Raw genomic sequence first — 14,884 nt, 5'->3', positions numbered from 1 at the left:
CTTGTGGCATAATGAATTTTCATGTCTCTGCATGGCTTCTTGTCTCTCAGGATATGTCTATATTCTGTTCAGGGGTATTCTGAGTTTAAAATTTAAGAGTCTTCTCAAATTTTCTTGAAGTTTCCATGATTTTTACAAATTTCCATGACTTTTTGGGCCCTGGTAATGGAAAATTTAATTTAACTACTTTTTCAAGATTGTCTGTGACCACTGTGACCCTGTATTAAACAAAGATGCCATGTTCCATGACAACACAATTAGTCCATGTATTCCTCTGCCTGTAGTCACCTCATAGCTGTTTCTGTGGCCATGCACATGCATATGATCTGACCCAAATGGCTGGCTCTTTACTACATTTCAGACTGCACCGCACTTTGCCAGTTCTTATTTGCACTGGTTCTGCAACAAGTATGCAGCATTTTCCCCATCAGTTTCACACCTTTTTCACTGTTTTCTCAAAATGTTTGTACTTTTTTCATACATCTGCCACATATTGATTTCGCAAGTATTTTATGCCGAGTTTGCAAAATATTCTGCACCATTTTGACACGATGTTTGCACTACTTTTATCCTTTTGTATCTTATTTGTTACAAATTCGCAGAGGGAAAAGTAGTGAGCAAAATGCGAAATGAAATTGTTTGCCATTTCCATTTACAGAGCTCTTTAACTTTCCATTGCAATGTACAGTATGAACTTACAAATACATTCCCTTCCCCAAGTAATAGAAATTGCCTGAATTCTTACATCACCTTACGAGGGGATGCTGTTTGGCATACAGATGCCAAACTTTTCCCACAATGTGCGACAGAAACTAGTCTAACTATGGTAACCTGTTGGTGGCCCACAGTATTGGTAATAAGTCATTGCTTACCTATGAAAAGAAACCAGTGCCTTGGAGGTTAACTTCCCATTGCGACATAATTTATGGCTTATTTTCGGAATTGATCTTACAACATATTTTTAATTGGAATAATTTTTTTACAGTAATATTTCCACATACCATTAAGAAGCCTTTCTAGTTCCTCCGCAATGTCAACCATGGAATGAAAGTGTGAACATACATGTATAAAAGAAAAGAGAGAATACACTTACCCATTATTGAAGACATTGCTGAAGATGAATGAGTGTAACTATTTGGAAGTCCTTCCATTATTCTATCATTCATGTTGCCATAGGTTGTACTGTGTGAGTGTTCATATCCCTAGAACAAATTAAAAGCAAGTATGGTTTGTCATGAATTTATTTATGGCTTAACAAATCAAAGCAATATACAGGTGTACACTATGCATATACCACGAACCAACATTTCAAACTTTCTTCTGGGTGAGAAAATTTCCGTTAACACGTGCACACCAAAGCACTCTAAGATACACATATAGGTCTCTGCTGACCCTACCTGAACAAGTAGTTTGAATGATGGGTGTAAAATACATCTGTAATATGACAAAGTTCCAAAATGTATGCTTGGTCTTATGGGGAGGGCACACCAAATGAAAAACTTTCAGCTAATCATATCTTTAGGTGGTAAGTAAAAAAAATTAATTACACTGTGATCCTTTTTGGCCAATCACAGGGCAGAAGCTGAGGTTAAGATACCCTCCATGGCTATAGTCCCGCATTGGCACAGTCAAACAGAACAAAGTTCTGCAAAATGAGAAATGGCATTAATATACCATTTGTGAGCTTTCAGCATGCAAATGCAAGTAATTGGTAAAGTGTAAAGTACATGTTCTTTGTAGTCTAGCGTTGAGATACATACTCATTTCAAATATGGCCTAAGATGGCCCTTTGTTCAGTTCCTGTCACCTGAAACCTGGAAAAGCCATGTCTCTGTGGGCTGACTGTGTGCCAGCAGGGACTCCACCAATATATGATAGGGCCACCAAGGGTCACCTTTCTGAGTTTACTCAGAAAACCTCACCTATGCCCCAGCCTAATCATATTTCAATTTTGTTGCCCTGTTCTGACCCCTGATACATATGCCTGAGCAATCCTGTTCATGCACCCTGGTCATTTCTAATTAAATCTACATCTACATGTACATATCATGGCTAGAAGTTACCGGGCAATAGTAATATTGGCATTTATTCCATGTAAATACACGTGCATGTGATCATCAGAAAATGTAATTCATTCAAATACCTGAAATTAATTAAAAACTCTGTAACAGATTTTTCAAACTTCGAGGTCAGTGGTATAGGTTTTCAGAAGTGAGATCAAACTCAAATGCTGGTTTTGCATGAGGTAATGTATAGCAATTACATAACTCTGCAATACAATTGCTCTAGAAGAAAGAAGACAAAGATACTTCCAACATTTTAAAACAAAACATACAGGGTATACATATCACAGGAAACAAACACAGGAAAGGGAGTGGGCCCAAAATGTATACAATAATCCATACATGTACCTTTCTCCAAAACATGTACATTATACCTGTCTGACCTAAAAGTACAGTACAAACATCTTTCACTGCATAGCAATAAACTAATGAGCAACCCTTTCTCAGAAACAGGTACACCTACTGAGGTACATCAGCTGAGTGACCAACAAGTGCAAACATCTTAGCTCATGAGAAACAAACTTTCAAGACATAGATTACTTCAAAGGGACTCACCCTTGAATCGAAGCTTGGGCTTTGCTGATTATTCCATGTGTTACCAGGACCATCTATACCTGCAAAAAGAACAAACATTTTTTACTTTAAAGACATAGGCTCATATCACAGGTTCAAAACATTTCTGCTAAATACCGGTATTTGAGAAGTACTGAATCCTACACATAAGTGTAAGTACCAAGATCACAAATCCACCAAAAGTGGTTTTAATTAATTACATGCGCACATGCATTATCACAGTTTAATCTCAACTGACTCAAACACGGATTGCAATACATATTAACTCATTTTGTAACAATTTGTTTAGGTTTGTGTTAAATCAGTTCAAACTGCAGTTACTTATTCCTACAGTCTTATTTCCCTTGATACGAGTATGTTTATTTAGAGCCATTCTGAATCTGTCCAAATACAGTACAATGTTGCAGTAATACAAAGGCATATGTAAAGTACAAACATCATACATACATGTATGTACTGTACATGTACATGTAGTTCTGCCGTTCACATTGATACATCAAGCCTTTGTAACAGAGAGAGGCCTTGGTGAACCAAAATACTCCCAAACTCGGTGTTGATTGGAGTGATTCTGGACCATTAGTGGCAAAATTTGTCTTGGCTTTTACAAATGTATTCTAGACCATTAGTGACAAAAATTGTTTTGGCTTTTAGGAATATACATATAGCTGCAGTTACTGGTAGATTGTAATATAACAGATGTTCAATGATGAAAACAAGCCAGGTTGGTGTAGTGGTATGATACATTTTGCATCTATAACCTGGGTATGAATCTCACCTAAGTCAGTACAATTAAATTTTCCAGTCCCTATCTAATTCCACGGTTCCCCCAGAATATTTGTCCAGGGTTTTCTTCCAACATCTAAACTGACCATTTACCTTCATGTTTCACCCTTCTCTATTACACTGAAAGACCTTCTTGGAGTATCCTTCCCAAAAGACAAATGAGTAATAAAACTCATACAGGTCTACAGATAAGACCAATTACTACACATGTTGAGTACCCACAGATGGTCAATTCCAACGTAATGCATGTGACATTCAGACAATTTTTTGAAATTCAAATCATCACACAGTAGAATTATAGTCTCCAAACAATTTTTATTGAGTTTATCACAAGCATTTAACTATCAGTGACATACACATTAAATTTATACAATTTTATTGAACGGCTGTAGAGAAAATGCACTCAATGTGAGCGTAACGCACAACAAGAAATGGACAAGGCATTTTGGCCTACTGATAATAATGAAAATTCTTGTGAGTTTTGGAAGTTTGAACAGACAGATTTTATATTTATTATTTACTATAAGTATGTAAAAACATCCCACTAGAACCCTCAAGCAATTGAAACTGATCATCAATCTTTTACACTGAGCCGCAATGTTGTTTCTGTCACTTGTCTTATATAAGGTGTCATGTCCGTTACGCAAAGTGTAGCGTCCGTTACTCTATTTGTATGAAAACCAGAAGTGGTCAGGAATAATGGTTTAATGATTTAATCCCAACACAGAAACTATTCAAATTTTTCCTGGGAAAGTGCAACCACTGAAAGTACTTTCTTCCACTTAACAGGAAGTACTGGTATCATCATGTGGTGTACTGCCAAGTGGTCTGATCATGAGCCATCCTTGGTCACCCTGATTTGGAACAGCTTTTCATTTAGGAGTTATGTCAAACTGACAGGCAAGCCCCAATCCTGAAGGATGGTACATGTGCAAGGGTTATCAGTCCTTACAATTCTTAACGGAACCCATTTGGCAAACAAACTGTTTGTGGTGACCAGTGAGTGATACATGGTTCATTGCTCTCAGCATTGTTGTTTTATGCGGGATCTAAAGTCATTCTACATGTAAATGTATGTAGTATTGACCATTAATACAGTATTGTAAATACATTCATACACAAAGGGATAAAATGAGTGTTGAAGTACATGTAATTCTACTAGACACTTCATTTAAAAGGTGGCCCCTGCATTTTAATTGGTCAGTTTTGAATAACATGACAAGAAGACCTGAAAGCACAGATTTCAAATTGGTTTTCACTATATGTAAATTTAACAAAGGACTTAAGGGACTAAACGTAAATGGCAAAACTTTCAAAAGGAAACTTGTTTTTATAAAGTATATTGTAACACAGAAAAAGTTTAGCAATATAAATGTAGTGTAATTCAATTCTGCACCGTTTATTAAACATTTTGATCCGAGGCGCAACTGGGGTTATTTTGCAGGAGGGACAATTGTGGCTCTCAATAGATTCAATCACATTTAAAACACTGCTCAGGGTTGACTATTTAAGATTTTTCACCTTCTCTGAGTTTGGAGTGGGAGGAAATCACAGGGACTTAGGCTTCAAGTTACAGGGTTCCATCTACCTCTCAGAGAAGCTGAAACCACAGTTCCCTTTCCAAGAAATTTCTTTTTATGCAAGTATGCCCTAGCAGTTTAATTGATCTGTCCTGAAAAATAAAAATTGTTACATAAAACTGACCTAGTGTGTCTTTACTCTGAAAACACCAACACTTTATTTAAATAGCAGTCCAATCTCTTAATTAGCTCTGTTAGCAGACTAAAACTTTTCACTGTAGCTTCCGAAAAGGATTTTTGGGGTTGCTTTAAAATGGTTGAACTTCACTGCAGTTTAATTTTGATACTAAGTCTTGTTCTTTAATCAATGTCCATTTGACACAATGTTGCAAATGCTGCTCTGCTTTCTTTGGGGGGGGGGAATCTGTGCAATTTATGAAAATGGAATTTAATTTCATTACTGTAGAGGCACCTTGGTGGTTGTGGTTTTATGAAGGAGTGAAAGTTGTGTGGAATGGTGCTTCTATTGGTGGCATTGCTTCTGGTTTTAGTTTTCAAAAGACTGACTTAATGTGGAGTTGTTTTTCAATACTGCTGTTTAATCTGTAAACTGGGCACTGAATGGTGTAACCATTTTGTGAAGATCAGATGGGCCGACTCGTCTCGACAAAGCAATCGCATCTGTGACTTATCCTTTTGTCCCTTGGCAACAGAGGACTTGGGGGACTGAAGTTGTATCCAATCTTACATGGAGGCAGTTGAAGGATTTGCAGGATTTCTAGACATTTTCTGTGTGCAAACCAATGTAACAACTTTTTGACCTGGGAGAGTTACCAATTGAATCATCCCCCTTCCTCAATAAAGTGAGAGGTCAGGTGCGGAAATTAGCACCAGGCCATTACTGATCCTCTGTGAGGTTATGACACACTTTATTCCGAAGAAATCATCAAAATATTTACCATGGTGAGGGTAGGTTCGACAACCATTTCTCACGTTAAATGCCTGCTTTTATATGTTTCCCTACTTACATTTGCAATTTTTGAAAAGAAACTTCTGTCATTTTCCCAAGTTTTCTTCGCGTTTCGCTGTTTGCATAGGTGAAAACACATGCGCTGCGCTGCACCCATGCCAAAGAACGTGTGATGGAATTGTGCCAACCAGTCTACACTAGTCGATTACACTACATTGACCGTACATGCACACAACCCTACAGCTGCAGGTAAAAAAACATCAATGTTGCAAGAGGATTTCTGCAAGTTAATTCACCGAACTTGTCTATGTATGTATTCTGTGTGTTCAGGAGTTTAATTTGAGGTGATTTTGCTCGTACTTGAAGCGAGCAAGTTTCCATCAAATATCCAGCCAGGGTACGGGGTTTATCGCCTGCCCATTGGATGCATCATGGACACTTACCACGAGATACATGTACATCATTGGTCAGTTTCCTGCCATGATTACCTGACAAGCATTGTGTGAATTGTCCATAATTGTTGTGAATTGTTTTCTGTAGAAATTTTTACAAGGATTAAGACAAGTTTTTATCACTTTTTGAGGAAATTTGTTTTTAAAGCTTTTGTCCCCATTTATGCCATTTAATCAGCACAAAAAAGGGACTCAAAAATTTCTGACCTACTGACCCTATTTTTGAGAGGCATGTAATTGAAAGCAGAACTATTATTTTTTGGCCTAATATGACTTTACCTAAAATAGCTCCTAGGTTCAATGAAACAGCTCCCGAAAACTCCAGAAATCTGAAAGGCAAGGAGCTGTTTTAGCTTCTGGCAAAAATGCTTAATGTCGACCACTGTATGAATGGCAAAGTTTTGAATGCAGAAATTTGTATTAGCACCAACAAGGCTCAAAATCTGTTAAGCAGTGAAACAAAAATGAGGGTTAAATGAGACACAGAGGTGCCTTTTCACAGGTTGGGGGGAAAATTACATCAAATACATATGCTTTAATTATATTCAATAATAAACCATTTTTAACTTTTCTGATATGCACCTAAAAATAATGAAATACCAGACATAAGAAATCATTGTAGTTAATACAGTATGCAACAGGGTGGGGACTTGAAAGCAGATGGTACAGTATGTGACAATGGTAACCAGTGCAGGTCTGTAGATTTTCCTCGTAAAGACACCATCATCAGAATAACATTCAACACTGCTTCCTACAACAGATCTCCAAAGTAAAGCAATTCCTTTTCAAGGAAGAAGTTAAGGGTCTTTTTTTATATTTACTACAAAGGTAGTAGGAAGGTTAGACCAACAGAAAATGAAGACAAGCTGCGTGTGCAAACCACTTATGACATAGATCTCACTGACTTTCACTTATTATCTACTGTTGTTCATGATAATTACATATACTTAGTACCCTCACTGTTATCATAAACTGTCCAATCTCATTCTTTACAATCACTTTACTTCATACATCATGTTTAGCATTGCCGAGGCATTTTAAGATGAATAGTATTTAGATACAAGCATAGCCTGTGGATGTTTTCATAAATTTGATAAATGATCAGGAGTGTTTGCAAAATCAACACACATCCTGATTATTTAATGTCATGCCCCTTGTGAAATATGGCTTGTTTGTGGATATAAAAGCCAGGCCCTGTTACCTTTGGTGTTGGACAGACCCTCTTGCATCAATAAACTGACTACCTGGTTGTCAGGGATGATCATCATCATACCTCTACTTGACTTGCCACGTGAGTAACATATTATTATGTACGTGTCAGTGAATCTACACAATATTGTCTCCTGTTACGAATTTCCTGGATCATTTATTATCCTGCCGTGTAGAAACAGATGTGGGTACATACGAGTACGATACAGTCTATGTAAACCTTGTTTTGAAGAATGAACAAAACGTACCAGTAATTAAATGACTTCTAAATGAGTTGTGATTGTGCATGCATGCACATGAGTGCAAGTTGATCGAAGTATATTTTGAACACATACTATATTACCACACGTATATTACCACACATTAATGTACCAGGTAGGTACTGAATTTTCTGATAACTGTTTGACACTTCTTATTGTACATGTACATGTATGTGTACCTAAAATTCAATCACCTTTAGTGTCATACTCTTACTTCTCCACCAATGTTTAACATGTTACTACACAGTGAGTATATGTCACATACATGTACACCTGCTGTGGTTAAATGATATCCATTAATGTGCAATATCTGTTTGACATATTCATTTGATTGTCTATTCAAAGTATGCCCAATAATTGTGATATTCTCACCATGAAAAAAATAGCAATTCCTTGTACTTTCAATTTTGTTCCACTCTTGGAACCTGACAGATTTCATACTAGTTTATAGTTATCACCGTGAGCTACATGTACATGTACATGTACTTTGCAAGCTTGCCATGGTAGCCATATAATGATTATCTGTGTCGTCAGCAACATTTATCCAGTTCTTCAAAACATCAGTCCAGAGCCAGCGCAGCCATTTTGCCAGTGTTTATTTCCAACAAGCTCATGCGTCAATGTACTATTTGGATTTGTAACAGTTTTAAGTTGACGCGCGTATGCTATTATCCACGGTAATTTGAGTGCTGGACGTAAGCTCCGGATATTTTGGGTGGGCCAGTCAGATTCACCAACACTGGATTTCAGCAGTTTGTCTTCAATGCATTCTATGGAAAACACTGCTAACAGTGAATTGCACCTGAAAAGTAAGCACAATATGAGAACACTATACATGTGTAGAACACTGCCAGGAATGTTGGGGATAATGATGGCATTGTTTGTTACTTGTGTTCTCATCTAACCTGCTCACAATGGATACAAGGTTGGCTTTAAAATGTTGGCAGGCAGCTTCACAACTTTGGCATTTTGTGACATTCACAGTGCACACATGTACAAGTAGCTTTATGGCAGTGACTTTATAATCGTCTTTGACTGCTTCCTTGATATCAAGCAGTGTTTAGACCAAAAATATGACATTTATGTGACAAACTGACGATGTGAAACAAAGGTCTTTTATTAATACAGGGTGAAAAATACACTTATGCTGATAACTGCAAAGACTTATCAACAAAGCTTGTGTAATAGCACCAGTGCCTGGTGTTCCAAGCATAAATCCCAAATGCAGTTATATCACATAGCTGTAAATATGCAATCACTGGTAACCCACAGAAGTAATTCCTGGAGTTAGAAACAGCGCTCAAATTTCACCACGACCAACGCAGCCATGGCAGTTGGGGCCCTTACAATTGGCTGCAGTGCCCTGAAAATTTCCATTTTGTCCACGGCCAAAGCAGGCCTTGTGCCCCATTATTCCTGGCAGTGGTGCTCCTTAAAACAATACCCTACGTTTCCCGTAAGTTCCCAATCTCAAATTCATGTAAATGTATTTCGTGATGCGATCTACCAGTACACGATCGTCCTCTTGCGACATGAGTGTACAGCCAGGCCAACCGAGCTGGCCAACCCAGCGTGCTGCGTACCATGTGATGTGAGGCTTGCCTGCGGTAGGCTTCGATTTACTGTTACAATACATAAATGTACGTGTATTTTGTTCATCTTAACGCTGCAGGCACGTGCAGGTACATGGTGGCCAGACAGCCTAACTTGGCATAATTGCAGCAACCCAGCCGGCACATGGGTAGGTGGGCTTAGGTCGTGTCCAAACTGGGCTTCCAGGGATATACAGCTAGGTCTACTGTCTATGGGCAAGTTTGGGCAGGAACTGTAGTTCAATTGCTTTTCAATAAAGTGCATGCGCAATTCAGTTATACTCAAACAACCCTAGTTCATCAATTTTTTTAAATCTCAATGTTACTTAAATTTCACCTTTGGTTATGATTCTCGCGGTGTTCATTGTCAGTGAAATCTCGCACAATTGCTTTCATGTGAATGGTTCCCTCCATACGGCCAAGCAAAATAATAGTTGTGCTTTCTGTTACATTGAAAAGAAAAATCAGGTCGGGTAGGTGGGTAGTATCTTTTTTTTCTTCTAAAAATCTTTGAGTCAAAAATTTTAGGGTGGGAACTTTTTTAAATTTATTTGTTTTATTAAAAAGTGATTTTGATGGTCTACAGTTTAATCCATCGATACTGTTTTCCCGCAGATTCCTAACTTGAGGATAGGTCTTGTCAAAGATTGTATATAAGTCAGAGCCTCTTCGGACAACTATACATTTGTGTTGTAGTGACATTCTGATGAGTTCATGTCCACAAAACTGTTTGAAAGCTCATACAAACCGATGTACATAGAGCACTTAAAACCCGCGTGATGATGCACGACACAATAACTTTGCACACCCCGCACCAGTTGTCACGAAACCCTCTATCGGTGAAAGGGAAAATGTACTAACCTTATTTCAAGCCATAAATTTACAGTGAAAGATGTGCTTTCCAAGAGTTAGAGTGGAGATTGTTAGTCACTACTTCTGCTCACGCAGGAATGGCTATAATGAGTCCCACTGACACATGTATGAATCTTGATGTTTCATTGTCAGCCAATCACAACACAATGAGCGGATGGTCCCAGGATGCTGTTTACACACAAGGCTTGCGCTTCGAGCCCCAGATATGTATCACTGTACACACGTTCTATACATGTACATGTGTATGTATCAGTCACGGGTATTATGGAGCTCAAGTACTGTTCGGTGTCCAAACAAGGGCCTGCAAAGTTTGGCCTGGCCATCGCGTTGATAGAAAAGAACAAAAAAATCAGCACATACGTAAGAAACAAAAACAAGGAAACTGATGCCTGTCGATGGCACAAAAGCTCAGGTTTCACACCCCTGAAATAAGCATGCGGGTCAGCAACAATATTTTTATTTCTATTTCTTTTTCAACAAAATCATTAAGGGCCAGCACAATTTGCTAGGTAGGGGCGGGTAACCAGAAGCATTTTTTTAGAAGCAACTATTTTCTTTGGCTTATGGAAATGAATGAGCTCTTGCTAACCAGCAGTGCAACCATGTCCTGGAGCCTGGTTCCTGATGGTTGACTAGCACTGCATTTATACTTGATCTAGTGAGGAGGATCAGATCCGGCAAGGGAGATCAGATCCGAATCAAAAACGTGTGTAAACGTAGTACACGATCAGATCCTGATCCCGGATCTGATCCTCCTCTTGGGAAGGATCAGATCCGGTTCAGATCCCACGTGCCGGATCAATTTGCAATGTAAATGCAATGCCAGATCAGATCCGGATCAGATCCCGGAATTTGACGCAAATACATCCGACACAAGTCTTGAAGCGTACAAAAAACACAAGTCTGTGTCGTCAAGAAGACTACATGTTATTTATACGTACATGACATTGTACACGTACCATACATACACTGTTGGCCCAGATGCCACATACGTAATTGGTTCTCAATTAAGCCTGTGTGCTTTCGTACTTGAGTTGGTAATAAACTGGTACTTGCCCATTGCCACTCTTCCATGTCGCCTTTCTGACTTTCCTTACTGTTGCATATCGCCCTTCCAAAACCTTCTATTCCCCATTTTTCATCGTTTCATTTAAACCTACTTGAGAAAAGACAACCAGACGTATATACAGTAAGTACACGAATATGTACGTTCAAGTTTCTGGCATAATGGCTGCCGTTTTGCTCCAGTGCGCATAATCAGTGAACTGTTCAAATAACCTTGCCCCAAGGTTGCAGAGCTTCATTTATGCAGCACCAGGATCCAATATAAATGCAGCACAGATCTGACCCCCTCGCTTGATTGCTCTTGCTAGATCTGATCATCCTTTGCAGGATCAAGTGTAAACGTGGCGTAGATGGTCCTAACTATACGTTGTTTGGGTGGTGTTAGTCAAACTGTAGGGAACTACAGACATTGCTTGAACTTGTCTTACCTTTTGCCCCAGTTTTGGATTGCACATGCACGCATGCAGTAGACTCAACTACACGTGTGTAATTGATTTTTACCTGACATAATGGATTGGTCAACTTTGCGGCACAGGGGGATATGGTAGGTAAGCTCGCATTGTGCAGCCAAAAAGATGTGTCAAAATTCAACAAAACAAGTTTTCTTTTTTATTTCACTGGAATTCTTTGGTATGAGTTAATTTTCTCTAAATTTAGAAATGCTTTATCTGAAAATCTGCCTGTTCCATCCTGTAATAGGATTTTTGTCATAAGAAATTTTGGGAGTGATTTCTGAGTCATAAAATATTTAACCATTATAGCTCAAGGACATGACACCCACTTTTTTCATTTTTTTCGGTTTCTTAACTCGTTTTGCAGAATATTTTACAGATTGGCTTCAGTGCCTTCCTCTGTAGAAATTTTGTCCTTTTTGCCCCTTTTACTGGTCTTGGTGTCCTTATAATGTCCCATTTCTTGGGGCCAAAATGGCAGCACCCCTCAATAGTCGCAATTCGAGCCCTGTAAAAAAATTGTTTTATACTGTACAATTTACGTATCACTCAGTGGACAGTTGCTATTACACTGTAAAAAGTGAAACTTTAACTCTTTTGCAACAGGAATAGCCTCACTTCGATTTTTTTTTTTTAATTTGAAACCTAAAGGTGACATTACCCAGTGGAGTGTAAGGATGCTAATCTATAATTCTGCCCCTACTGCATCATCTTCACTCCAAAGAACACCCACACAAAGTGGTAATGAGTATTTAAAGAAAATTTATATGGAATTGATCATGTGATATGCTACAAGTACGTGCACACCGTTTATGATCGAGTGCCTTGAAAATGTTGCCACGCTTTGAAAAAAAGATGGATAACCTTGATCTTTCTCACAGTTGATATGTCCTTTCCAGTGCGTTTTAACTGTGTAACCTTGGATAAGAGGTTGTGTAGCCCGCTGGTTCTATGCTAATTCATGTGTGAGATGTGCACTGAAGGACAGTAAAGAAGCTCCATGTACATGTATGTACTTCAGCTGTTGGTGCAACCCACATTTTTGTTTACATCATTTGTCCTTTTTTAACTGGGCCAATTTTGCTGTAATTTCTCCATGATCTTAATGTCGCGAGATAGCACAATGTCCTCAAAGATGAAATTTTTCTTTCATTCCAAATTTGATTTTTGTACAGGACAGCACAGCACCAAGAAAATACAGAACATTTTGCCCATGTCCAATATGGTCATCATGGTTCCAAAGTCTGCATCCCAACAGGCATGATGGGGGAACCCAATGGTTATGGACATTACAGGTGACAGCTTACTGGAAATGTCTTTTCAACTGTCAAGAAAACAGACTGTACTCCCTACCAGTTGTTTAATTTAGCTGAATTTGTTCAACTTAACACTTTGTTGGTGAACAACTTAACACTTTGTTGGTGAAGACAATTTAAATGAAATAAAATGCACTACTCAACAGTAAAATATATTCTGTTCTCTTGGTACAACACAATTGTTGCCTGTTGTGATGGGGTCCATGGGTTTTATATACCCTCAGTGGTAAATGACACCCAAGGTGCCATTTTTATTATTATTGGAAGGTTACCAATAAATTCTTGGAATACTAATAGTTGCATGTACACATGACTTAATGACATGCACAGAGTGTTTTGAGAATAGATAAAGCTAATATGAGAATAAATTTCCACCAACGTGCCAGCTACATGTACCTGTAACTAAAAATAAGAGGTGAATAGAGCTGCTAGTGCATGTACAGTACATGTACAATGCAGTTTTCAAGTAGCTTTTTATACCAAATGACATATTTTTTAGAAATGCCAGTTCAGCAAGGAACATGCTCATCTAGCAAGTGCATGTTGTTATCCAAGAAGCTTAACACGGCGACCCATACTTCAGAAGCCTGCCTATTTATATTGAGGCGCATGTACTTCTCACTTTTTAACACATATTATTAGCCAACGCTCAAGACTGGTAACCTTACTCATTGTAAGTAACTGGCTCACTGTAAATTAGCTTGATCTTGAACAAAACCAAGTTTAGTTTAACAGCAAATAGGCAAGGTACATATATGTACATGTAATGTCAATGACTCAGGCTAATGAATAAACAGTAACCTGCTGAGGCTGGTACATTGTAATGCTCCATTGTGTGGTACAGAGCTGTCATGCAATGATGCATTATACCTGGATTCTTGAAGGGGCCTGCTGGTTGAATGAGAGGAGTGGGTGAATGGATTTGAAATGTACATGAACATACATGCGGGGGGGGGGAATGAAGTCAAGACCCAACATGTACATGTACGGTACATGTACCAGATGCATGTACAATATATAAGTAGGCTTGTGGCTAAAGTTAGTCAGCAAATATGAATGGAAAAAGAATGCCATTCGTGGGGAAAATAAAGACTGGAACAAAAAGTATTCACCTAACACAGGTTCCAAAAATCCAGCTGATGCAGACTTTCTCCATGTGAACAGTCACAGAATGTTTTGCACTGTTCCCCCCAGGAACACACTAATATAAGAGATCAATCTCCCATCAATACTGTAGATGATGACTTGGAGCAAACTGGAGTGCACCATCAACATATTAACTACAGCTCCTAGCAGACTGTACAATGGCTACATATCCACAGCCTCACAGATGTAATTCAAAACTGCTTGGATTAATATAGCCAAGCGCTAGCAGCCCTCAACAGCACGGCTAGCTGGCTTGTTATTAAATCTCATCCTCCTGAAGTGTCAGTGGTGGAGCATGTAACAAGATCTTGGCAGCTGAAGGAGGTGATTGGGCCTGCTCTGTGCATGGTCATGGCATCATGGTAAAAAGATGATGGCAATCAATACTTCCAAATGTCACTGCCAAACACTATCCTAATGGCCATTATCAAAGCAATTCGTAGTCAGTACTTTTTGTGTAAAATTTACTGTTCACCAGAAAAAGCAAATTTGCAGTAAAAAGATCAAATTTTATCTTGACATTTCCAGATATGAGTTCATTCAATTGACCCATATAATCCTTACCACTGATAAAACAAGTGTATTCACTCTTTACAGTTAACATATCGAA

At 38.5% G+C, this 14,884-nt stretch overlaps 1 protein-coding gene and 1 long non-coding RNA gene across 9 annotated transcripts in view; one reads left to right on the top strand and one right to left on the bottom strand.

Annotated features, from left to right (window-relative positions):
• Window positions 1-14,884, bottom strand: part of LOC110977378 (transcription factor 12-like) — a 219,064-nt gene that overhangs the window by 153,946 nt on the left and 50,234 nt on the right. For 6 of the 7 annotated variants that reach the window (XM_022231438.2, XM_022231442.2, XM_022231440.2 and 3 more), the window contains 2 exons: window positions 2,619-2,677; window positions 1,094-1,202 (listed from right to left, as the gene is read on the bottom strand). In XM_022231438.2, the coding sequence (XP_022087130.1) occupies window positions 1,094-1,202; window positions 2,619-2,677 (168 nt within the window). Of the gene's footprint in view, window positions 1-1,093; window positions 1,203-2,618; window positions 2,678-14,240; window positions 14,432-14,884 lie in introns of those variants that run through there. The other variant, XM_022231446.2, reaches the window with a different exon arrangement.
• On the top strand, window positions 7,379-14,482 carry LOC147798412 (uncharacterized). 2 transcript variants are annotated; one of them, XR_015426106.1, is made up of 5 exons: window positions 7,379-7,652; window positions 9,503-9,571; window positions 12,464-12,553; window positions 12,988-13,107; window positions 14,366-14,482. It is a non-coding gene; the product is annotated as an uncharacterized LOC147798412 (long non-coding RNA). The 2 variants fall into 2 exon arrangements; XR_015426105.1 differs by lacking the exon at window positions 14,366-14,482 and having other exon boundaries at window positions 7,392-7,652; window positions 12,988-14,241.

This window comes from Acanthaster planci, linkage group LG08, assembly GCF_054643075.1.
Source record: "Acanthaster planci isolate LZ-2023a linkage group LG08, COTS_SCS, whole genome shotgun sequence".
NCBI classification, from domain to species: Eukaryota; Metazoa; Echinodermata; class Asteroidea; order Valvatida; family Acanthasteridae; genus Acanthaster; species Acanthaster planci.
The sequence above is the reverse complement of the archived record's forward strand: the minus strand, read 5'-3'. Positions and strand labels throughout refer to the sequence as shown.